At 44.1% G+C, this 25,768-nt stretch overlaps 1 protein-coding gene across 1 annotated transcript in view; it reads right to left on the bottom strand.

The window, feature by feature from the left end:
- LOC308300032 (limbic system-associated membrane protein-like) overlaps window positions 1–25,768 on the bottom strand; it is a gene marked incomplete at both ends in the record, with an annotated part of 209,104 nt that overhangs the window by 98,965 nt on the left and 84,371 nt on the right. The window contains 2 exons of the mRNA XM_080743801.1: window positions 19,450–19,537; window positions 21,023–21,167. Of these exons, the coding sequence (XP_080599927.1) occupies window positions 19,450–19,537; window positions 21,023–21,167 (233 nt within the window). The remainder of the gene's footprint in view (window positions 1–19,449; window positions 19,538–21,022; window positions 21,168–25,768) is intronic.

The raw sequence follows: 25,768 nt of genomic DNA, 5'->3' as shown, positions 1-25,768 counted from the left end.
TGGGGGTCTGCTATTTTCAATATTTCCACCAAAAGGCACTTTTAGAAATGTCAGCCCCTGCCTTTCTAACATTCGCTGCACGTCCTTGACAAGCTCCAAATAAAAACAATCATCATGCCGGATGATGCCGCTGTTTGGTCTGTTGGTCTTTATGGGGCTGTTAAGTATGACATCATTTTGTAGGCAGAGGAGAATTTCTGCCCCCAGTTTCCGTGAATCTTTTTACTATTTTTACTATTTACACATTTTTCTTCTCTTTGTTGTTGAAAGGAAAGTGTTAGAATTATACTTTAGTCGTTATTTTTGTCTCGGATCTGTTGAAATAGCGAGGGACAGAAAATGCTCTGGGGGCAGAGTTCTTCTCTGCCTACAAAATGATGTCACGGCTTAAAAGCCCCATTGCGGGAGACCCGAGTTTGAATACCAGGCGCTTCACGTGCAATAGCGGGCCAGTTCTAATAGTAATTAAATATCATCCCGCGGGCCTAAGATAATTCATTTGCGGGCCTGATTTGGCCCGGGCCTTGAGTTTAACATATTATGTAATGTACGCTGACCAGGGATGGGTATCGTCTGCGATACTTTTAATGGTCTCGATTGCATGACGTCAATACTATCAGGTATCGTTTCACGTAAAAATTAACGATACCTCGTTTCGATACTATCTGTAACAGTTGGGCTACTGAGAGTTTAATGACTGCTTTAGTAGGCTACACTCGTTACTGTGGAAAATAGCCGACAATAGCCTATAATGTTTATTATTATGATGATTATCCAACGTCTATACTCTCCGCTCCGCCACACTGTGTGATCATCATCATCACCTCTGCTCTACCGCGTTAAACCTAAATAAAAAGTATCGAAAATGGTATCGAAAAGGGTATCATATCGATTCCCAAGCGCATGGGGCAAAGTGTGTGTTTGTAGGTGGGAACGGGGAGGGGGGTGGGGGTATAACGTGAGGCATTGTTTAATCAGGATTGATCTGGCGGCGCTGGCAGTTCTATTTGATTATACAACACCACACAGGGTCATTTATTTACTGCTAGCGGTGGATTATCAAGATGAAATTCCGGCAACAACAGTTATATTGTAATAACTGCATTGTTAAACATGGCGAATGGTGTGATTGCATTAGCATATGATTACCTGCAAGCAACAGCCATTTGAAATGCTTTAAATTCTACTGGATGGAACGAATCGCAGTGTGAGGTTGACAGACAGGGGTGTCGCACCAAATTCTGGGCCCTGGGTACAAGAATTCACTTATTTTGTGCTTTAACTATTGAAAAATAGCAGATCTACAAGCTCACAGCGTGACACTGCGAGTCACAAATGTTCGCTTAAAAAAAATACACCAGTAAGACTCCCTATCGCTTATCTCCACAAATAGGGCAAAAATGTGTTTTTCCAAAATCTTCCTGATCCATGTAGGAGCAGTGTCCAAAAATGTGTTTTTAAAAATCGGCCTGAAGGTGGCGCTATATGGGACAGATTCATGTTGATGGGATGAGTGTAGACATACTGTGTAGCGATTTGCGTGATTTTAGGGCAAAAACTGTAGGAGCAGTGTCCAAAAATGTGTTTTAAAAATCGGCCTGAAGGTGGCGCTAGAAGAGGGGCATGTGAGAAATGAGGGGTGGGGTCTCCGCGTTGCCTTGGCGGACGAATAGGTAGCGGCCCCGGCTCTCCCGGACGCTCCTAGCCCGAGTTACGGCATTTTATGTGAGCTGCAGTGGAGGGGGTCCTCCACTGGGGGCGCCACCACTTTTGCATCCGTTCTGGAGCACCAGGAGTGGGTGGTCCCCAGGAATTCCCCGTGAGCAGCCCCGTTGGGGTGGTCATTTTCGCACATTTGGTCATTTTTTACACCTGGGGGTCCCCGAGGTCCCTGGAGCTCCGGGGGTCCTTGGAGGTTGTAGTTTGCCAGGTAAGGAGTGTGTGTGCAAAATGTGGCATGGATGGGTGCAACGGTTGTGGAGATATGAGCAGGGCAAAAGTGTGACGTCTGACTCACGGAGGGACATTTTTTTTTACACCTGGGGGTCCCCCAGGGACCTGGGGGTCCCTGGAGCTCGGGGGTCCTTGGAGGTTGTAGTTTGGCAGGTAAGGAGTGTGTGTGCAAAATTTGGCATGGATGGGGGCAACGGTTGTGGAGATATGAGCAGGGCAAAAGTGTGACTGACTCACAGACAGACAGACGGACGGACGGACGGACGGACGGACGGACGGACAGCCGGTGGAGGTTTTGGTAGTAAATGCGACCTACGGTCGCAATAATATATTCAAAGATTTGCACACATTTTCGCGACTTTTGAAAAATAGCAGATCTACAAGCTCCCAGCGAGGCACTCGGTGCCGTGCTGTGAGCTTGTATATCTGCTTTTTCTTTTGATAGCTAAGTATAAAATAATTAAGGCCCTGGTAACTCAGTCCCACTTTTCCCCCCCTTGTGACGCCCCTGCTGACCGATGAGGTGAGGAGAGGTAAGCCTGGATATCAGCTGAGTTTGCGGAATGAAACATAAAGGCTGCTGGTTCACTGTCTTTCTCACTTACTGTGGATGTGACACATTAGTTGGTGATGAACACGATACATGACATCAATGGATCAAACCTTTTTTATTCACTGTATGACAAGAGTATACCACTCTCGAACCAACTGACATCTTATCAGGGACGTGCTGGGCCCCTGATTCAGCCCGGGAAAAAGAGTTGGAGAGGCCCTTGTTGCGCGCTATAGAGAGAGATCGCTAAGATTTGCCATTTCAGATCATGACAAGTGACAAGCCAGTTGTCCAATTACATGAGTTATATTTCGTCGTTGTCGGGTGGAAAACTTGTATGTCCGAAACCGTTTGTTTTGTATTTATCATTTAAAAAATGTATTAAACTAGTGAAAACAGCCGATCTACAAGCACACAACGCCTCGCACCGCGAGGCGTTGTGTGCTTGTAGATCTGCTGTTTTCACTACTTTTGTGCGACAGCCCCCAAAATGGAACGAAGGCCGACATTTTATTTTTAATGAAATGAACCGGCCGTTCGGGAATTGTCCCGCTTTTCCCAATGGACAGCGCGTCCCTGCATCTTATCTCAGTTGCAGGGACGTGCAGAGAATGTTAGAGAGGCAGGGGCTGAAATTTCTAAAAGGGCCTTTTGCTGAAAATATCGAAAATAGCAGACCTCCAAGCTCACAACGCGTCTTGGAGGTCGGCTATTTTCGGTGCTTGACACCACACTGAACTATAAGCATAATCGAGTCAATACTGGAGATGTGGTGTAACGGCAGCATGGGTTTCTACACATACAATTCTTTCAGCATAAGATGCTGCATTCAAGTTCAGGAGAGTTTGGACAAGGCAGTTCTCTTGAATGCTGCCTTCAGGTATGGCATGGAAAGAGGGCATTTGCATTTCTTTCACCATAGTAAAAACTGCATTCGTGGTCTGGAGAGGGCACTTTTTACAGACAGGTAAAAGGGCAGGGGCTCAAGCCCCCTGTGATGTCTATGTGTGCACCGCGGCGACTCGGTCGCTACGGCTCCCTCGGCGGCGGCTCTCGGGGCTCATCGGCGCCTGAGACGGCGCGGCTCCGTCGTTTATAGTGGCGTGAACGTTAGCGTCGGGTGGCTGGTAAACCCTTCATAGCGGTATCGAATCTCGCTTCGGGAACTACTTTTTTTTCCTTTCTTCTTAGACCACTGGCCATACCCAATTCGTCCAACCCTTGACACAGTAGGCAAGCACTACACAAGCACACAGTTGTGTGCTTGTAGATCGGCTGTTTTCACTAGTTTAAATCATTTTTAAAATGATAAATACAAAACAAACGGTTTTGGACATACAAGGTTTCCATCCGACAACGACGAAATATAACTCAAGTAATTGGCCCACTGGCTTGTCACTAGGCAATCCCAAAGCGTCCCATCGTCCGACGCAGTACAGTACTTGACAAGGCATCGGTTGTATGACGCTTTAAAGGTGAGAATATGTTGTGCCTGCTCAGTTGAAATAATGCATCCCTGAGCTGAGTGCTATAGTCGCTTGTTCATTCAGCAAAGTTTGCATCAGCAACTTGCTCCCCAAAGCTCCCGTGGGAAATAAAATGCAGACCTCTGTTAAAAACACATCCAAATGGACATAATGCTACATTACAGACCTCTATTAAAACACATCCAAATGGACATAATGCTACATTACAGACCTCTATTAAAACACATCCAAATGGACATAATGCTACACTACAGGCTGCAGAGTGGTGTACAGCAGCACTGGGCTGCCATGTTGAAGTGTTTTATATGTAAAGCAATGTGTCAGCGAGTAGCGACCATATGGTCCCTCTAAATATCATGGCAGACATCTGGACAGCACACGCACGTGCGTGCACACACGAACGCACAAGCACAAATTAGAGCGCCAACACACTGTGTGCCCAAAATGACATGTCGGGCATAAAAGCGGATGGCAGATGCGAGGATGTTTTCCGTGTTTGAAATACTAGCCTGCAAACCAAGCGAATCTACCATTGCATTGCCCTCCGTCTGGCCATGCCAGCCAATTGAAATACATACGGCATACACAACAATTTACAATTTAGGCATTTAGTAGACGCTCTTAATCCAGAGCGATTTACAATAGCAAGGTGTAATGTACATCAATAAATCAAATGCATAGAAATAGTAGTCTAAGAAAACGATTCAGTGAAAACTTTATAAAAAACTAAAAAATACTAATAAAAATGCTACCATTGTTTCCTATTGAGCTTGGCACATTTCCTGGGGCAAGCTGCCCAGATCACACATGTCACCTGTGTCTTCTTATTTTTTCACTCTCAAAAAGACCCTGCAATGTAGTGCATTTGAAACAACATTGCAGTGCACATCATGGGGTGATCACTGCTTGCCTCCTGTGAATTGTTTTATTCGACTTTTTGTGTACAGTATTTTCTGTTTATTTCGTTGCTGAGTGAGGTCAGCAGACAAAGTGACGTAAGTGAGATGAAAAAACCTGGGTGAAATGTGCCAATCTCAACAGGAAACAACGGTATCTAAATTACATGTATGGTCATTGGTGGTATAGGTAAGTGCACGCACGAACACATGCACACACGCACGGATCCGGATCACAGAGTGTGGAGTGGAGGGGGAGGGCAGAAGTGACGTTCCTCATACTGTATATCACAGATGAGAGCGTCGAGGGGCACAGCAAGGACAGACAGGCACGGTATGTGCGCATGGATTAATGGCCGTGGAGTCGCGCCCCCTTAGCCCGGTGAAATACGACCACCAGACCCGTCGCGCCTGCGAGCTCCGTCGGTGGCCCGGGACTGCTATGTGTGTGTCGGCAGGCCGTGGGACAGTCTCCATTTAAATGCATGAGGGCACCTGATGCATTGGGCATTAAGAAGATTGAAGGGGAGGTCTGGAGCCTTTTCTCTTGGCTGTCGGGTGGAAACCCTTATGCCCAAAACTATTACTTTTCAGGAAAAGAAAAAAAAGAAAAAAAGAACCAATGTGTCCTAATGGATCCAGTGTGGTTATTATTTAGTCACAAACACTTTTAACTTTTAAAACACAATTAATGTTAATACTTGTCATTGGTTCAATATTTTAAAAGCCCACAGGAACACACATAACCACTTTAACTTTGAACAAAGTAGCTAACATTGCATAAATAAATAAATAACAGAAAAAGATACAGGTAGGGCTGGTTGTTGCTAATCCTGGCATTCTGTGAGCTTTAATCAGAGCAGCCCACTGCCTGACATTCTAACTCGCCCTGACTTCCCAGGGATACTGTTAAAAGATAAACTAAACACAAGGGACAATTTCTTATTCCAGTCGGACAGGAAGGCATGGGGAGCGAGGAGGAGCGAGATGAATCTCAGGTCCTTGAGCTGTGTTCCCGTGCAGAACATTAGAGATTGCTGTGCTCGTTAATTGGCTGAACCAGCAAGCCATCTCACATATAGGCTATAGGACTGTGTTTCCCCGCACACAAGCAGCGCGGCATACAACGTCAAATGATACTCTTCGACCAAAATGCAATGCAACAACGCCTGTGTAAATCGGAATTGCTGTGCTTGAGCTAGATTTATACTTTAAAAAAAAATAGCAGGTCTACAAGCTCACATCATGTTGCGAGCTGGTAGATCTTCTATTTTCACACGCGACACTGGATGTAAGTATAGTAGAAATAGTTTATTTTGGTCATGTTCAAAATAATAGGACACTTCATACAACAAAACACAAACTAGAAAGATGCCCTACACATGAACATGTACATACTGTAAGGTTGCGTAGCACAGCAGAGCATACCAACTAGGGGTGTAACAAAATAGTAACTGAATCGAAAAATCGTTTTTAATTTGCAATGATCTACTATATCGTTGGCAAAAGCAAAATATCGTACCGTTTTGACTTTTATCGTATTGGTATTGTTTTAAAATGTGGTAATCGGAATCGAATCGTTTTTGAAATGCAAATAATTATGTGCCTTGTATTTGGCAATTTTAAGAGGGAAAAAGAAAAAGAGGGGTCTTTGGCGACCACAAGGCAGCAATGCGCAGCACCACGTTTGGTCAGACCTCATATTCAGTAAAAGGGATACACTTGTGGAATGCCCTACCGACTGAAATAAAAAAGCAAACTGACCTCAAAATATTTAACGAAAAGGTTAAATGTTGGTTAAAATCAAACCAAAACTGTGAACATACGTAGGACACTTAAGAATGTTAATGTTCATTGCTTTTTTTACTAAATTGGAATGATTTTGTACTGTACTTTTGTAATCGATTTTTGGTAGATATTGTATAATTTTGTAATAGATTTTAGATAGATATTTGTATATTTTTGTAATAGATTTTTAGGTAGACACAGTATGCATAGAAAGGCCTAACCAGGGACTGGGGTTGCAAATTAGCCTAGGCTACAAACCCTACATACAATGCAACGGTTTCATGTTTTTTAACTTGATACATTGTTTTTGTATTGTCCCTGTCAATTAAATAAACATTAAATAAAATAAAAAAAATAATTACCTTTCCACTCCATAAAGCTACTCTTGGTCTATCGATAAATGTGTGTAATCTCTGTGTTGATGTCAATGTGGGTTTGTCCATATGTGTTGAAATATAATGTTCATGTATTTGCTTGATAATCACAGCATTTACTTCCATAATAATAGATTTTTTACACGTTCTACACAGATTTCATTTCTTTGCTAAATAGTTACTATATCGATTTTAGATCACTGAATCAAATCGTAGCGTATCGCCATGAATGAACCAATATCGTCCTTGTATCGTATCGTCAACCATGTATCGTGATGCGTATCGTATCGTTGTTAAAATGTATTGTTACACCCCTAATACGAGCATAAATCTTTCTTTTATTCCATCGTCTGGGGGCTCTACATTAAGTGTGGCCCCATGGCTTCTAAATCTTATCAAAAACTCTTAACAATAAAAGGAGTGTGTAATAGTGACGTCGGAGGAGCGGGTGGTAGGGAGTAATGTCGCTCACATCCTCCTCCACCAGTGGTGTGATATGGATTTTAGAAGTGGTACCCCTCTAAATTCATGACGTCACGTGCACGTCACGTACGCGCGCGCGTGCACGCGCATGTGTGCACGCATGCCTGCCGCTCGTAGTTGAAATACTGTATTCAACATCACAACATTTTTTATGTAGCCTAACTATATTTCTTATTATTTAGTTACATTGTTAACACTAATAGTGCCTCTTAATCTGAAGGTTGCTTGGTGCCTCGGTGCCACGCCGTTTCCTCCATAGGCCGCCACTATTATTTTGAAGGGCTGGAAGGGGGTTGTTTTAGTTTTTTTGGATTATCACTTGACGGCAACGATTACGTCATCTAGTCACATGACAGTGTGAGCCCAGAAGAGAACATGGCTGCGCCCAGCGTTTGTGTACAGTACTGGAGAGTGGAGACCATCCTTTGTATAAGAATGTCCCTTTTGGAGAAATTGAGGTCTCTTTATGGGCCTCTCAATGGATTTACTATGGAGGACGTTAACTTCGCGTGCACGCCCGACGTGCGTTGTAAACAAATCGCGGACATTACCGATGCGGGCGGGACCGGAGCGACGTACAGTAAGTAATAATTGCGACCGTAAGGTCGCAGTTTAGTATGAAAACCTCCACCGGCCGTCCGTCCGTCCGTCCGTCCGTCCGTCCGTCCGTCCGTCCGTCACACACGTCACACCTTTGCCCTGCTCAATGTATACGTGTAACGCCTGATACTGAGGTGATGTGTCACTGTGACATCACAGATACTGAGGTGATGTGTCACTGTGACATCACAGGTGAGATCGCAGTGATGTCAGATACTCAGAGCAGGGATCTCCATATTTAGGCATAAACAGGTGACATCACAGTGATGTCCGATACTCAGAGCAGGTATCTCCATATATGGGCATAAAATGGATTCTGTTAGGGATCTGGAAGGGGGTTGTTTTAGTTTTTTTGGATTATCACTTGACGGCAACGATTACGTCATCTAGTCACATGACAGTGTGAGCCCAGAAGAGAACATGGCTGCGCCCAGCGTTTGTGTACAGTACTGGAGAGTGGAGACCATCCTTTGTATAAGAATGTCCCTTTTGGAGAAAATGAGGTCTCTTTATGGGCCTCTCAATGGATTTACTATGGAGGACGTTAACTTCGCGTGCACGCCCGACGTGCGTTGTAAACAAATCGTGGACATTACCGATGCGGGCGGGACCGGAGCGACGTACAGTAAGTAATAATATCTTTACTGTATATACAGTAAGATTGACAGTCCTCACCGTCAACGGCGCCATGGTATTAACCCTTTCAATGACGGTGAGCGCCGTCTACAGCAGCAGAACAGTTAATTAGTTTCAATTAATGTATTTTTTTTTTAATATAAAATATAAAATAACTTTACATATTACATAGACTTTACACTTTTGGAACTCTCCCTCCGCTATGCATGCAGCTCTGACAAAACAACAAACTGATTTGTTTTTCTTCCACTCTTGTGAAGTAAACAGATGAGACAAAAGGAGACGTTTTGTCTGCAAAGAATGCAAGGCGAACGTGCTGCTGGCCGTGTACAAGTGTAAATGAGGACGTAGGTGAGAACTGCCTACCCGAGTATTGTTATGCAAAGGCAAAGCAGCTAGCCAGGTAGTGGGACTGAAATGTTTGTGCTGACCGCGGCGTCACACAACTTGACGACGTGCGTGCGTGCACATCCAAGATGGCGCCGTGGCATGGCGACACGCTGAGAGCTGCTCTGGCCTTATTGCTTGTTTTGATGTTGTATATCACTGTTTTTGCATGTAACGCGTCCTGTACGATGACCTACGATCGCCAGACGTTACTGGACTTGAGATTTGTTGCTTCAGACGTTTTCAGACCGGATTTGCCGCGAGAACTGCACAACAACAACAACAGCACGGTTCCACCATGGCGGGGCCATAGGAGGAAGAGAGGGAAGCGAGGGGGTTCACTGGTGAAGCTACGTGGACGCCCTTCGCGACCACCCATCCCCAGCATATTGTTGGCAAACGTCCAAGCGATCGACAACAAGATGGACGACCTCCGAACCCGGCTACGCGTTGAAAGGGATATAAAGAACTGCTGTGTGCTCTGTTTCACGGAGACGTGGCTGAATGTTGACGTTCCTGACAGGGCGGTACAGCTAGATGGCTTCTCTGTGTTCCGCACGGACCGTTCGATGGCAAACACGGGGAAGACAAGAGCGGGCGGTGTTCTGTTTCACATCAACGACTCTTGGTGTACTAATGTGGATATAGTCTCACAGCACTGCTCGTCGGTGCTGGAGCATTTAACACTACGGTGTAGACTGTTCTACTTGCCCAGGGAATTTCCTTGTGTGTTGCTGACGGCTGTTTACATCCCACCAGAAGTGAGTGCATCCGAAGCTATGGACGAGCTGAGCGATGTCATAGGCAAGCAGGAAAATAAGCACCCGGAAGCCATATCAATCGTGGCTGGGGACTTTAACCACTGCAACTTGAAATCGGTGCTGCCACACTTTTACCAGCACGTTAAGTGCCCAACAAGGAAGGAAAGGACGCTGGATCATTGTTATTCCACCATCAAGGCTGCCTACAGAGCGGTCCAACGGCCCCACTTTGGGAAATCTGACCACCATGCGGTGCTACTGCTACCTGCCTACAAGCAGAGAATGAAGAGCGAGCAACCCAAGGAGAGGTCTGTTCAGTGCTGGTCCACAGATAATGTATCTAAACTACAGGGCTGCTTTGAATCGACAGAATGGTCCATCTTCAAAGACTCAGCCACAAGTTTGGATAACTACGCTGACACTGTCACCAGCTATGTTAAATTCTGTGTGGATAATTGCATCCCAGCGCGAACCGTTCGCTCTTATCCCAACGAGAAGCCGTGGATGAACCATGATACTCGTCTGAAGTTGAGAGAGCGCCGAGCCGCTTTTCAATCTGGGGACGAGGAACGGTACAAAAAATCCAGATACGACCTGAGGAGGGCGATCAGAGACGCTAAGAGACAATATAGGGACAAACTGGAGAACAACTATAGTGGCTGTGACGCACGGCGTATGTGGAGAGGGCTGCAGGCGATCACGGATTACAAACCGAAGCCGGCTGTTATTAACACCTCGGACTCTCTACCGGACGAATTGAATAACTTTTTCGCCCGCTTTGAAACTCACAACACGGACCCAGTTACACCGGTGCGGGGAACACCCGGTGCGGTGGAGCTGCAGGTGACACAACGAGATGTGAGTAAAACTTTTAAAAGCGTTGGGACTCATAAGGCGGCCGGCCCTGACGGGATTGCCTCACGTGTCCTTAAGTTGTGTTTCGACCAGCTTTCGGGAGTCTTTACTGACATTTTTAATATGTCACTGTCATTGTGTGTGGTACCGTTGTGTTTTAAGGAAACCATAATTGTACCCATAGCAAAGAAAAACCTGTCGCATGTCTTAATGATTATCGCCCTGTGGCTTTGACCTCTGTTCTTATGAAGTGTCTGGAAAAAATGGTTATATCACATATAACGCACATTATCCCTGCCAATACTGATCCATTACAGTTTGCATACTGTGCTAATAGATCAGTCGATGATGCTATTTCTCTCGCACTACACATTGCCTTGAAACATCTGGAGAATAGGAACTCTTATGTCAGACTACTCTTCATAGATTATAGCTCTGCCTTTAACACGATTGTACCATCTAAGCTTGTGTTGAAACTCAGGGGTCTTGGTCTTGGCAGTAGTATCTGCAACTGGCTGTTTGACTTTTTGACAGGCAGGCCACAATCTGTACGAATAGGGAACAAGCATTCATCTAAGATATTGACCAGGACTGGAGCGCCCCAGGGCTGCTGCCTCAGTCCCTTGTTGTATAGTCTGTTCATCTATGATTGTGTTGCCAGGTGTGGCAATAATTCTATTCTCAAATTTGCAGATGACACCACGGTTATAGGACTAATATCCAACGATGATGAGAGGGCCTATAGGAGGGAAATTGAAGAGCTAACCCTATGGTGCCAGAATAACAATCTCTCTCTAAATGTTAGTAAAACAAAAGAGATCATCGTTGACTTTAGGAAGTCTAAAGTCAATCACAGTCCCTTAACCATAAATGGTTCACCTGTAGACATAGTGGACAGTTTCAAATTCCTGGGTGTTCACATAACAAACTCACTCACATGGTCTCTAAACAGCGAAGGTATCCTTATGAAAGCGCAGCAGCGATTGTACTTTCTGAGGCGCCTCAGGAGATTTGGCCTGAGCACCAAGGCTCTTGTTAATTTCTATCGCTGTACCATAGAAAGTGTTTTGACAGGATGCATCACAGTGTGGTTTGGTAACGTGACTGTTCAAGACAGTACACAGTTACAGAGAATTGTGAAGAAAGCTGCCAAAATCATTGGCACAGAATTACCACAGCTACACACAATCTATAACACACGCTGTAAGAAAAAGACAGAGAACATCTTAAAGGACAGCTGTCACCCCGCCCATTCCCTGTTCTATCTCCTCCCATCCAAAAAACGTTACCAGAGCATCAAATCTCACACCACCCGTTTCAGTAATAGTTTTTATGCTCAAGCAATCAGGATGCTTAACGAAGAGATGGAAGCGAGACGTAGGTAGTCATGTGCAAGATACGCAGTTTTTAAACTGTACACTGTTACACTGTATGGTTGTTTTGTTGTTTTTGGGTTGTCCTGGGTGACCTGTTGTTGTCTTGTTTTTTTGTGTGTAATAAGGCTGAGAGTGCTCTTGGCACAAGCATTTCAATGTATGTCTATACCTGTATGGATGTGCATTTGACTAATAAAACTGAACCTGAACCTGAACGCGCGGGTCGTGTGTGCGTGCATGTGGGGCGTGCGTACGTGCAGCTTGAAAAAAAGAAGTGTGGGCTCGCCGAGCCCAACCGAGCCCACGGCATCTCACCCCTGTCCTCCACCATGCTCTGCTGACGCGCCTCCGCGCTGGGAGTGCACCGGAGCCGTGTGTGGTGCCAGGCCGCTGCGCGGCTTCGGGACAGGGGAAACACCAGACGCCTGTGCGGCGGCTGGTGGGGTTAGTGGTGTCGAGCACCTAGTTCATGCACGCCGCTGTCCGCGATGGAGTTGTGAGCTTGAAGTTGGTCGTGCTGAGGCTGCTGAGGCGTTATAGCCACAGCATGCACCCAGAGGCATTTCGGTGCCAAAACTGTCGTCCAAGCCAACGAGGAGCCGACTCCTAGCCAGACCGTGGCGGAGATGGGCTTCATGGCTGAGTAAACAGCTAGGCAGCAAGCCAAGGGTGAAAAAGCTAGATATACTGGGGAAGCTGAACTAGCTTGTAGTATGCTAGGCCCAAAATAGAAATAACATGTTGATAGTGGTTAAAATCAGGACACATCAGCTGGATACCGATGTCATAAAAGAAATCCAAATGATGGCCAATACAGCAGGCCTAAATTGGCTGAACTGATATATTGTATGGGTCTGGCTCTTGTGTGTACTGGTATCATTTCACCACACAGCAGTGTATGCAGGTAAACCCTGTCTTTTGTTATGGTTATGACCTAAATATATGATCCATTAACAGCCTGTCTTTTCATCTGGTTATGAACTAAAGATATGATCCATTAATAACCATTCAAAAGGTGAATTGATGTTCTCGCTGTGGGTTCTGTGGCAGCAAAGTGCCTCTTCTCCCACAATTCATTGTGTTCGATTGTGCTGAGCTGCATTGGAATCTCCTACTTAACTCCCTGAGTGTGTGTCAGCGCTCTCATCTGTCACTGATAATGTGACAGCTAGAGCCAAACATTGATTCTGTTGCTTTCTTCCTGCAATGTTGCACTCCATGCTGCCTCCCCATGAGTCCTATTCTCCGCTGTCATCATTGTAGCCTAACGCTCCTCTGCTGAACTCTATGGCCCTCATTTATCAACGTGGTGCAGATCAAAATTTGGGTGTACACCGTAATTTAGGCAAGTCTCGGCATTTATCATTTCAACTTGACTTTGACTTTGGTCTAGGGTAGGATCAAATCTCATGTCAAGTCCTGAGGTGGTGTAGGAATCATCCTACACCACTTTGTTCCATTGTAGACGTGCGGAGCAGTATTGTCTAACAGGCAATGGACACATGTATCCACTCGAAAATGTATATCCAACACAATAATAAATAATCCCGTGAAAATATAACATTTTATAAAAGCATAGCCTATAGCCGGCTACATCATGGACATTCACGCCGATTTTATTTCCAAGTTACAATGACAAGCATTAAGCAATTTAAATCTAGCGATATGGAAGAAATCTACTGTTAATTGCTTTAACAGAATAAATCTTAAGATTGGAGATCTGGCTCAGAAGTTCAGAACAAGCACATACGAACGCATGCGAGAGCATTTTCGGGACCAGCGCGGCGCCGTCCAAACCTGGCTGTGCCCAGCCCAGCGCACGCAAGCTGCGGATGATTTATTTGGGGGTCCACGGCCCACCGGGGAGAAGACCAGCCCGCGCAGGAACGGTACATGATCGCTAGTTCAAGCACAAAAAACGCGCATTGCGCTCGTCGCCGAAATTGGGTTCAATTAATATCCAAAACGTAACCGTGGGGTCTCTCAATTTATACAATAGCTGTACACTATGCTGGAGTTAATGATGAAACCCGACGTGGCGAGCCGTAAGATCATGGCCATGGGGAATTATGACTGCTTGTAACCAAATGAACGCGCTCTGTCTGCGCACGCACGACACGGGTAGGTTATGGTTTAAATTAATATCCAAAAGTATTCATGGCAGTGACTTGTGTCATTCATGTCGGCTGCAGTGCTATAGCCTCCTTGTCAAAGATTGTACCGTTGGTTAATCCCACGTTTCCACTGTCAAAGACTGCTGTATAAACCAAAATGCTGCTGTTCCAAGTAGCCTAATTGCGTGTGTAGGTGTGTGCGTGCGTGCGTGCATGTGTGCGTGGTCTGTGTGGGACGCGGACATGGCTTTTCTTTGGTTGTTAGATCGTATTCGGGTTGTTCTGGTCGTAAAATCTGGGCGTTTCGAGAATAATTAAGGGCGTGTTATTTAAATTTCAGCCTGCGCATTTATCAATGCTGGGATCAAATGTAGGCCAGGTGTGTCTGTTTAGGACGTGTTCGTAAATGCCACGCAAACGTTGCCCTACGCAAAATTTGGTGAGAAAAATAGACAGTTTTTTACACTCCATTGATAAATGAGGGCCATGTGTGCAGGTGAAACCTCCACCTTTAACACCTCTGCTGAACTGAAATGAACTGAGCTGAAATCACTATAAAATAAACATCAATATGACGCATTGTGAGCTTGCAGATCAGCTATATTAGAAAGAGTTTGACAAATCTTGACACATTGTGGGGAAGAAAAAGATCAATACATATTTGTATGCTGTAATTGCTGTGCTAAAATGCTACTTGAGTAAACAAGATATGACTCATATTTATCAGGTCGTCCAGACATAATATGTGCTCGAGAAACTCACGCGTAAGTGATGAGGTAATATGTAAGGGATAATGAATGGCTCCGCGGTGAATGACGCTAGATAACAGACCGACGGCTTGATAACTCCCGAGGCGCTAGCCGAGGGAGTTATCAAACCGAAGGGATGTTATCTAGCGTCATTCACCAAGGAGCCATTCATTATCCCGCTTATTACCCGGCTACTAAATAAAATGTATAATTCGACTCAAAACTAAAAACAAAAGAAAGTATTTCCTTGTTTACTGACGGCTGGAAGTGTTCCACAAGTGTCGCACTGGGCGTCCCCCCAGCGCGACACGGTCGCCTTGGAAAACAAGGAAGTGCTGATTAGAATCCATTTTCTGATACTACGTCGTCTATTTCTCGCTTAAAATATTCTGAAAAACATTCTTGAGAGCAACATTTAGTTCTAAATGTCGCTGTGTGTGTGTTTACATGGCTGACATTTTGGATACAGCTAAGATTCTCGCAGTGCAGCTGGACTGCAGCAGGTGCTCTGAGCCTTTGATTAGGCAGCGGTCTGTTATAGAGCGGAGCGGTCTGTTATCGTGTGATATCAGACCTCTGATTTCAGCGCTCGACCAATCAGAATCAAGAATCCAAACAGGCCGGGTAATAAGACCATGTGATCACAAGTGGCACGTCTCTTCAATGACCAGGCCGTCTACGACCTGATTAAAAATAAATCTGAGTACTTCTTCCACCACTGGGTAATAACCAGCCAACCATTAGGGGAGCGGGAACGTGCGGGAACGTGTGGGAACAGCGTTCCCACATTTGAAAAAATTGGATTTGGGTTTTGGTCAATTGATTTACTTTGATATTACATTGACACAAAGCTTTCACCAGGGCTTGCTCTAATGATTTAGCTAGGGCGCCCGAGTCTGCGACCTTCGGGGTCGCCACAGCGGCCAAATCAAGTTGGGCTCCCATTGACTTTCTATACAAAATATTTTTTTCTGCGTATTTAAGGAGGATCTGAGGGGTCTAACTAGGGGGTTGTTATGATGCTGAATCCATTGCAGGCATTTGTTTTGCACAAAAAACATTCCGTGGCCTCAGAAAACAATACACGTATGGGTGAGTATTCATGTTAGTCGGAGGCCTTAGGGTTTTTTTTTTCTCGTGCTAATCAGTCTAAAAGTTCAAAATTTTGCACGGATGTAGCCCAAGGCATGCTCTAATGATTGAGCTAGGGCGCCCGAGTCTGCAACATTCGGGGTCGCCACAGCGGCCAAATTACGTTGGGCTCCCATCGGTTTAGTGATGAAAAGTGATGAGTCATCACTTTTCAGAGTTTTAGAGCATTAGAGCATGCCCTGAGCTACATCTGTGCAAAATGTTGCACTTTTAGACTGATTAGCACGAGAAAAAAAAACCTTAAGGCCTCTGACTAACATGAATGCTCACCCATACATGCATCATTTTCTGAGGCCATTTCTCGCCAAAGGAATGTTTTTTGTGCAAAACAAATGCCTGCAATGGATTCAGCATCATGACAAACCCCTAGTTAGACCCCTCAGATCCCCCTTAAATACCCAGAAAAAAAATCTTTTTCTGGGTATTTTCCTCCTGTATAGAAAGTCAATGGGAGCCCAACTTGATTTGACCGCTGTGGCGACCCCGAAGGTCGCAGACTCGGGCGCCCTAGCTAAATCATTAGAGCAAGCCCTGGGCTACATCTGTGCAAAATTTGGCACTTTAAGACAAAATTGCACGAAATTAGCATTAGCTCCCCTTAAATCCCCACACTAGCAGTGGATGATGGGGGTGAGATAGAGCCAATTGGTTGTGATATCACCCTGACAACCAATAAAACGGCTGCCTCATCTGACTGTCCCTTCGGGCTATAGGATCTAATCGAGATGGGATCCTAAAACTCAAGTCAAACTGTGCGCGCCCCAAAACTGTGCGGCCTTGTAAAAAATAAAACCAGCAGAAATGATAAACATGCTACTGTACATTCTGTCTTATACCGCTCGTCAGTAGAGTTGCAGCTTATTCCATATATTGCATTTATTAGATACATGATCCACAGCCACAGAAAACACAATGCATTTTCTGTGCTCCTTGTGTCTTGCTCCTCTTCCATAATTAATTGCACGACTTTGGGACAGCTGTTTTAAAACGTGTATCTAGTGAAATATCTCCACTTTTCTATGATATTCACTTGGACAACATTCTCTCTGTGAGGGATGACATTCAGCAGCAGCAAACACATCAAACACAAAAGATCTCTTGTTGGTCCGACCAGGTTAACATTATCCAGGTTAGCATTCACCGGCGTCGGCAGGTTAGCATTTCACCAGGTTAGCATTCGCCAGCGTCGGCAGGTTAGCATTTCACCAGGATAGCATTCACCAGCGTTAGTTTTACTGAGGTTAGGGTTAGGGTTAAGGTTAGGTTTAGGTGGTCGGACCAAAGGGAGGTCTACCCAATATCATGTTACCAATGAATGAATATGTCCATAGGCCTATAGGCTATGGATGCGAGAAACAAATTGACAGGTGCATAGTTGTTGGTACTTGATCACACGATAACAATTACAACGCTGCCGAGATAATCTCTCCACGAAATGCATCGAGTGTTCATATGGCTGTGCATGAAGACATGCAATAATAAACTGCTATGCATCGCAGTTTAAGCCCCACCTGTCCTCCCTCTGGACCCGGAAGTGTTTTTCCCATTCATTTCATCCATAGACATTTCATAAAGTATGTATTTAAACATCTTTTAAGCCTCCCCGGCTTGTGAGGAATCATGACAATAAACACTATTTTTTGCATGCAATGAATAAATAGAAAGCTGAAAAAAAAAGACGAGGGTACAAGTTGTAACCTGCCCTTTTTTCAGCTTTCTCCAGCCAACCAGTAGGCGAGCGGGAACGCGTCCACCCGTCCAACATGTGAGCCTTATCACCAAAAAAAAACGATCCAACGTTCATCTTGGACATGTTTTTATAGTGTGTGCGTGTCAGCGTGTGTTGCGCACGTGAATGCGCGTGCATCCTGGGGCGCTCCCACACTTCTAAAAGTAACACTACAACACTGGTAATAACTACAGTACATCCTGCCTCTGTAGGGACAGTGACAGTGTGGCAGTAGCTCTGTGTGCTGTGTTGCTGTCCTGGGGGTTTTATACTGCGTGTGTAAAGAAGGTTTCATGGTGCTGGGTCACAGCAGCACACGTATCCCCCAGTTCCCACAACACTAAAACACTACATTAAATTAATACCACGGCCCAGTAAATAAAGTGATGCATGGTGCAATGTCAGAGTGTCCGTATTCAGATGGGACTCCCAGGTTTAATGATTTGGGCGTTGGTTTGTTTCTGGCTCCAAACCTTCCTGCTGTTGTAACTTCTGTTCTGTTGGTACTGGAGAAGTTTGTTTATTCTCCAACTCTCTACTTCCATTTGAGCTATTGCTGATCACGTGTAGGACACTGCAGTGTCATGCAGTGTTGTGCCTGAACGTGTTCAATGAACGATCGTTCATGAATTCGTTCATATTTTTGGGTGAACGTGAACTGAACGTATGTCCGCTTGTTGAACGTTATTTGCGAACACGTTCATTCTGGCGTTTGTGAACAGCGTTCTCTCACAGTATAATTTTGTTCAGTAGTGTGTCATATTTCCAGTGAGCCTTCTAGGCGAAAACATGGCGTAAACAGGCCGTAATATGTAACGAAAAAATCATCCAATCTGACAACCACGAGCTGCCTATCACCGTCATCGTCAATCAGAATCGAAGGAAGCACTAACTATGTTAGCTCCGACCGCTCAGACTCTGGCCGACTTATTTAATTCTGGTCAAAGGGGATGAATGGAAATTCCTGTATTCTGATTGCGTTATTGACCGTTCAGGCCATGAGACGGTTTACCTGAGGCCATTCAGACTTGTCACTTTGCCATGTGAAGTAGCTAATGCCACATGTATGCCAATAAAAAAAAGAACTACTTGTCCCCCTGTCTTTTTGAGCACATCATACAGATTCCATTTATTTCATAATTAGTCTAATATGAAGTTAATATTCTATATATTATAGTGTCTGAACATTTTGAACACTGAACATTTTACAGTGTAGATTGGGGGTCCCAGCGGTTATTATGGCATCAAATGTGGGTCCGTGGCCTTGTGGAAGGATCTATAGCGGCTGTTCGCCTTTTTAGGCCCATTATTGACAAATCTCTGTGGAGACATCTCCGCCATTATGAAGGAAAGATGTAAACAAAACAAGGTGTTGTCGAGCGATACAAAATAAGCAATTTCACATAAAATCCTGCACCGCTGGCGGTCGAATCTGCGTTGGACTCGAGACATAAGAGGAAACTAAAAATTATCAATCGTTCTGGGATATCATAACATCAGATTAATAAAACGGCTAGTCCAGAATTATAGTTGAGACTCAGTGAGGTAGACGTTACCTTGTACAATGAGGTAGAGCTGTGAGGTCTTGGGCTGCTGTTTGGTCTGTATGGTGCATGTGTAGGAGCCCTCGTCGTATACGTTCACCTATAGAATGACAGAGAGCAGAGAAATATACAGGTGCACCTTAAAGGAGCACTTCACTCATTTTCAACCTTGTCTTAAAACACCTTGAAAGCCGCGGCAGAACCCTCTGAACAGAGGTAGCGCCGAAGAAATAAGCCATTTATTTACAAACATGTTTTAAAAAAACAAAGCCCACATGATAACAACACGTAATGGAGTGCTCGATACAGCGTACATATTCATCCTGCAGAGGTCGGCGATCTTACTTTGGCGAGGCGGAGGGGAGATCAATTCCATTCGTTTACGTGCGGCGAAGCAGGGAAAGGAGCGATAGAGAAGCAGCGCCCGAACATGATTGAGACCGCGATCCACGAACAGAGACAAAGAGCAGCCATGTTGTGTGCCCTTCTTGTCGAGTTTCAACAACGTGGAGAGTAGGAGGCCACTCCTAGCCACCCATCCATCCAGAATGTGAGTCAACGGCGCGGCCTGCTGGATACTACGAGCATCACACCCAGTCCCAGAAAATGATTGAGAGAGGATATTAACCGTTTCAGATGGCTCCAAAATGACACAGAGAAGAATGGCCGATGTTTTTTTTTTTGATTATTATCATTTATATCAAAAGTCCGGGAATAGACGTGTGGCTGATTGGACCAAGTAGGAAGTCCGAGGGAGTACGGCCAGGCTTAGAAGGTGTTAAAGTGATCGGTCCTCACTACTCTCTAAAATGTAAAACGATAATAACCGTAGCGCAGCAAAGGCACAGAAAGTGTATGACACAGTGAAGACACAAACATCTAAATATGAAGCACCGACTGTGCATTGTTCTCTATTAGATCACACTGTAGTTATACCGCTCTGTTACAGCGGTTCAAAAAACCAAAAGAGAAATTAGACGTTTGCCCGGAACCCAAACTAGATGATCTATAAGAGGTCGGAAGTTCTAAAAAATATTTTTTGGGGGGAAAAAATAAATATATATATATATATATATATATATATATATATATTTATTTATTAGGGGTGCAACGGTTCACAAAATTCACGATTCGTTTCGGTTCGATATTTTGGTGACACGGTTCGATACTTTTTCGATACAAAAAATAAACAGAAATGTCCTTGATTTATAAATGTATTTTTATAACTGTATTTTTTTGTGGTTCTCTAAGTGGGCTCTGCGGACCCCTAGGGGTCCTTGAGGGGGTTCCAGGAGAATGTGGATGTTGTATTGTTCGGTACAGGGTCATTCGGTTCGATATTTTTCGATTCGGTTTGATTTTCAATATTCGGTTTGATATGTTGCACCCCTATTTTTTTTACTCATATAACATTGAATGACAGACAGATATAACACAGTACTATGCAGAAGATATCATAAAAAAAGTTATTTGGTATGTTAGCCACAAATGGGTCCCGACTGGGAAACAGTGCTCTATTTACGTTATACCACAGTACTGTACTTTCTCTATGTGCATTATTCTCTATAAGGTCATGCTGTAGCACCTTCTGTATGCGTAGACTGTACTCCAGCTGTCCTTTAGTCACCAGGTCTACTCGGGGGTCCAGGGACCACTTGTCTTGACCAGTGAAGATGATGTTGGATCGATTGAGCCAGGCCACCTTGGACACTTTGTCATCCACATAACACCTGTGGACACAGAGAGCAACAACAGAGAGGTGACAAACACTAATGAGAATGAGAAACACTATGATTTTCGACATTAGAGATAAAGAGAAAGGCGTACATAAAAGGGGACACTTTTATAATCTCATTAGGAGTGAAGAGACGTCAAAGAGGGGGAGATTATGGCTATTACGTGATCACTATAAGTAGGCGGACAGCGTGGAAGTCAATTTGCATGTCGAGGGTTGTAAACCAATGATATACTGTACTGAAACAACTTGCAACGCCAATTAGATTTAACAGTCAAAGCAATTTGCAGGGCTACTCTACGCATTCAAGCCCTCGACCTGCATAGATAATCCAAACACAAGACAGTGCTCTTCCTATCCAGTGTGTATTTGGACAGTAAATTTAGTTTTAGTCAAAGTCTTTTTTGAAAGTCTTTTGATTTAGATAATAGCAGATTCCACACTTGGTTGAGTGCTGATAATAGCCGATCTACAAGCTCACAACGTGTCTACAAGCGGGACGCGCTGTGATCTTGTAGATCGGCCATTTTCAGAGTGCAACACCCGAGCGCAATGAGGTGAGGTGTCAGGTGTGGCACTGACTTCCAAGTTTATGCCATTCCACTCTCCCTCCACTCGCTGCAGGGTGCTGCCGAGCATGCTGGCTACTCGCTACTTCCTGTTCTGCCCTCCTATCAGCTGTCAGAGAAGGAACTGTCAAGGTGTGTGCGTGCGGCTGTGATGCGTTGCGCTTGTGCGTGCGCGCAGGAGTCGCACCAAATTTTGGGCCCTGGGTACTTGTAGATCTGCTATTTTTGAAATAAATTGAAAATGTGTGCAATTCTTTGAGTATTTCAAATCCTTCTAATGTTTTTAGAAAAACCTATGTTTCTATGTCAGTGGTGCTCAAACCTTTTCATGTGAAGGACCCCCAAAATGATATGTATTTGGCCACGGACCCACATCTCAAAATATTTAGTTCCAGGGACCCCATCATGCCACCTTCAGGTATGGCATGATGGAAATAGTGCATTTGCATTTCTTTCACCATAGTAAAAAAAACTACATTCATGGTCTGGAGAGGGCACTTTTTTACAGATGGATAGGGGCTCAAGCCCCCTTTGATGTCTATGTCTATGTCTGCACTGACTGATAATGAGCACACTGGAACGGTTTTAGCCAGTATTTTAATGATGCGTATTTGGATGTTTCAGGTGGGCCAGGGAGGGAGGTGCTCAAATGAAAGCCTCTCATCCCCGTCGTCCCAGCAGTCGTGGTGGTACAGATAACAAAGTCATTTAAATGCTTCAGGAATAAATAAAGTCTGAAGTGGCGCGGGGGACGAAGAGAGATTGAGAACAGAGATTGAAGTCGACGCTTTGAGGGATCTCTCTCTCTTTAGAGAATATGAGAGAGTGTGTATGTGTGTGTGTGTGTGTGTGTGTGTGTGCGTGTGTGTGTGTGCGTGTGCGTGCGCGTGCATGTGTGTGCGTGTGCGTGCGTGCACTCACGTACGCAAAAAAACACGAGAAGGTGGTTGCACTGACACGAGTCACGAGGAATCAACTGGGAAATGAATTCTGTCATACCATTTATATTACATGTATATATTGTGATGACAAGTAAGCATGACCAATAGGGCTGCAAGCGAACATTTCGAGGATTCGAACGTTCGTTTGTTACGTTGGCAATGGAAGTTCTAAATTAATGGGTTCATTTTTTTTTTTTACTTTTTTTACACGAAAAATCAGAATGTGATAGGCCTATTCAGAATATCACAGTAGTAGAGATAGCCAAATACGAAATAGGTTAGGCCTACCAGTAAACACTAACAGTTAATGGTGACCTTTAATAAGTAGTTTTAAAATGCGCCAGAACATCTTGGAGCGATCAAGGACCGTCCTCCGCTCCAATTCCGCTCCTGTTGGGGCCGCGAACCAGCCTCGCTGACACACGCTTGATGACAGTGAGAGTGAGAGCACTCAGAGCTGGGCAGAGACTAGCCTCGGAAACCCAGACTTCTTTTGGTGACCGGAAGAAAAAGAAGTCTGGGCAAACCCCCCTATAACTGTGCTGGCTCATGACATTTTAATTGTATAAATAAATGTAGCCGTTCAGATATCTTATTTTACATCAGTATTGTTCATGTGAACTGGTTTGTTTAGGCTTATCCATTATAATGATAAAATCACTATGATTTATCAGTCGTTTTCCACCGATCACTTCCTCATTTACTCAAAGTAGACAGCAGGGGGAGTCATGTCCCTCCTCATTTACTCAAAGCAGACAGCAGCAGAAGTCATGTACCCCTCTGCTTCATTTTGAGACGTCGGAGGACGCGGCGAGATCCGCCGGCCAACAAATAATGTCCGCGTTCCCTCAGAGTGGGCAGAGACTGACTTGTTTGTGCTCCGAACAGCGAACACCCATCCACGCACCGAAAGATTAAACAGCCTTTCTCATAAGCATGTGCAAAGATGGATTTCATTGCAAACCCCTGAAAGGATCCATAATGCGATTTCTGGGGTTGTTACATCTAGACCAGTTCAGCCCGAACACGACGCGTTCCGACGTAGTCACCAAGTCTAATCATCGTCCGTGCAACTCCGTCATACATTGAGCCTGTTCATCAACAAACAGCGCAACATTTTCTCCGATTGGATTGGATTTGTGTTAGCCTACGTGTTAATGCGGTCACGCATCAACACGTTTTCAATGGATGAAACAGCGCACATTTCCTAATACGGATTTAGCTGGTTAAAGGTTACAGTACATTCGATGGTTCGATGGTCCGATTGTTCGGTTCGAATCCCTAAAACAGGGTTAGATTACAGCCCTAATGACCAAACCTGTCTGATTGGATACAATATTGTCCAAGATATCTGGCCATACAACCCAGTTACTCTTACACCCAATGTACAATTCCTAAGATTAGGATTGATACTGTACGCCCATTATGTTGTAATATCTTGTAAGATTTAATGTAAAGTCAGCCAGTTAACTTCTATAAGATATTTGGTGATTTAATGTCACTGAAGAAAGACGAGTACATTAGAGCAGGGGTTCCCAAACTTTTTTGTCTCAGGGCACCCCATGAATATTTTTTTTAATCCGAGGCACCCCTACTTTTTAATTTTCACTCCCAGCACCTTATATTTATAGCATATCGTTGTTGTCGGGTGGAAACCTTGTATGTCCAAAACTGTTCGTTTTGTATTTATCATCTATAAAATGTACTAAACTAGTGAAAACAGCAGATCTACAAGCACACAGCGTGGAAAACGTTGTGGAAAACGTTGACATAATAGCCATTTTGGTTAGAACTGACAGAAAATAACTTTGTACTTCAAGTTTAAAATGATACTAAATATTTTTTCAAGTGTCCAAATAAATTCCACATACTATCAAATGATCTCGCGGCACCCCTGGACTGCCGTCGGGGCAACCCATGGTGCCCCGTTACCCACTTTGAAAACCCCTGCATTACTGTATACCACTGAGACTGAAAAGGGAGCCTTTTTCTTGAAATACTTATCTGAATTAGAGCCTAACCGTACCTCCACAAGACTCAGCATTGTATAAAGGCCTTCCCAGAATCCATGTTACAATAGCATCTCTCACAGTGCTGTAAGACCTCACATATAGTACAGCACAACCTTTTAGAAACTATAGATAGATATCACACTTTTCTTCAAGCAGAGTTGCAGCGAAGCAAAAAGAGAGAAGACCATAGTAACAAGCACTGTAAATGAAAGGTAGCTTCTCTGCTAGTGACTTACATTGGCTCAGCACAGATGTAATGGTGGCATTATTAAAATAAAAAATCACACACACACACACACCCAGTGTGAAGTGAGCGGTGCTATTTATGAGTTCATTTAAAAAATGTAATTACATTTTAGTCATATTTTAGTAATCTGAAATGTTTTAGTTTTAGTCTAATTTTAGTCGACAAAATATCCCATGATTTTAGTCAACTAAAATTACAGTATTTTGTTGACAAAAATATATTTTGGCAGGCCTTGATGGCATAGTAATGCCTGATTTTACACTTGGTTGCATGCTGAAAATACTGTAGACCGTCTACAAGCTCACAACACGTCGCACAGCGCAACGCGTTGTGAGCTTGTAGATCTGCTATTTTCCGAGTGAACACCCGAGCGCAATGAAATATAAAATGACTTGTCTCTACTGGATCTCTTCTCCACTAGCCTCTCCCTAGCATTCTTTTTTTTACGGAATATAGTACAGCAAAAGTGTGAGTGTGAAAAAGCTAGTCGAACAAACAAGAGCTATTTGAGAAAATATGGGGGAATTTTATTCAGTATGTTAAGGGAAATGATCTTTCCTATTTGATGGAGGAACCGGGAGTAAGATAGCTGTCTTTCTCTCTACGTTCGTTTGTCTGGCCTTGTGGCATTGGAGTCTGGATGTTGATGTGTTGTATGTGCTCTTTGTATCATAGTTATTTTATATTCTTATGTGTCGTGTTGATGTCAGGTGTTTTGTTTTTTGTGTTTTTTTGTATATTGTATGCTTTTTTGTATTGTCTGAATTTTGATTGTGGTCTTTTATTGTATTGTATATGTGGTTTTGTGTGTCTTTAAAAAAGGAAAA

Source organism: Nannobrachium achirus, assembly GCF_963921795.1.
Source record: "Nannobrachium achirus genome assembly, chromosome: 15".
NCBI classification, from domain to species: Eukaryota; Metazoa; Chordata; class Actinopteri; order Myctophiformes; family Myctophidae; genus Nannobrachium; species Nannobrachium achirus.
Note: the sequence above shows the minus strand (reverse complement) of the source record. Positions and strands in the feature narration are given on the sequence as shown.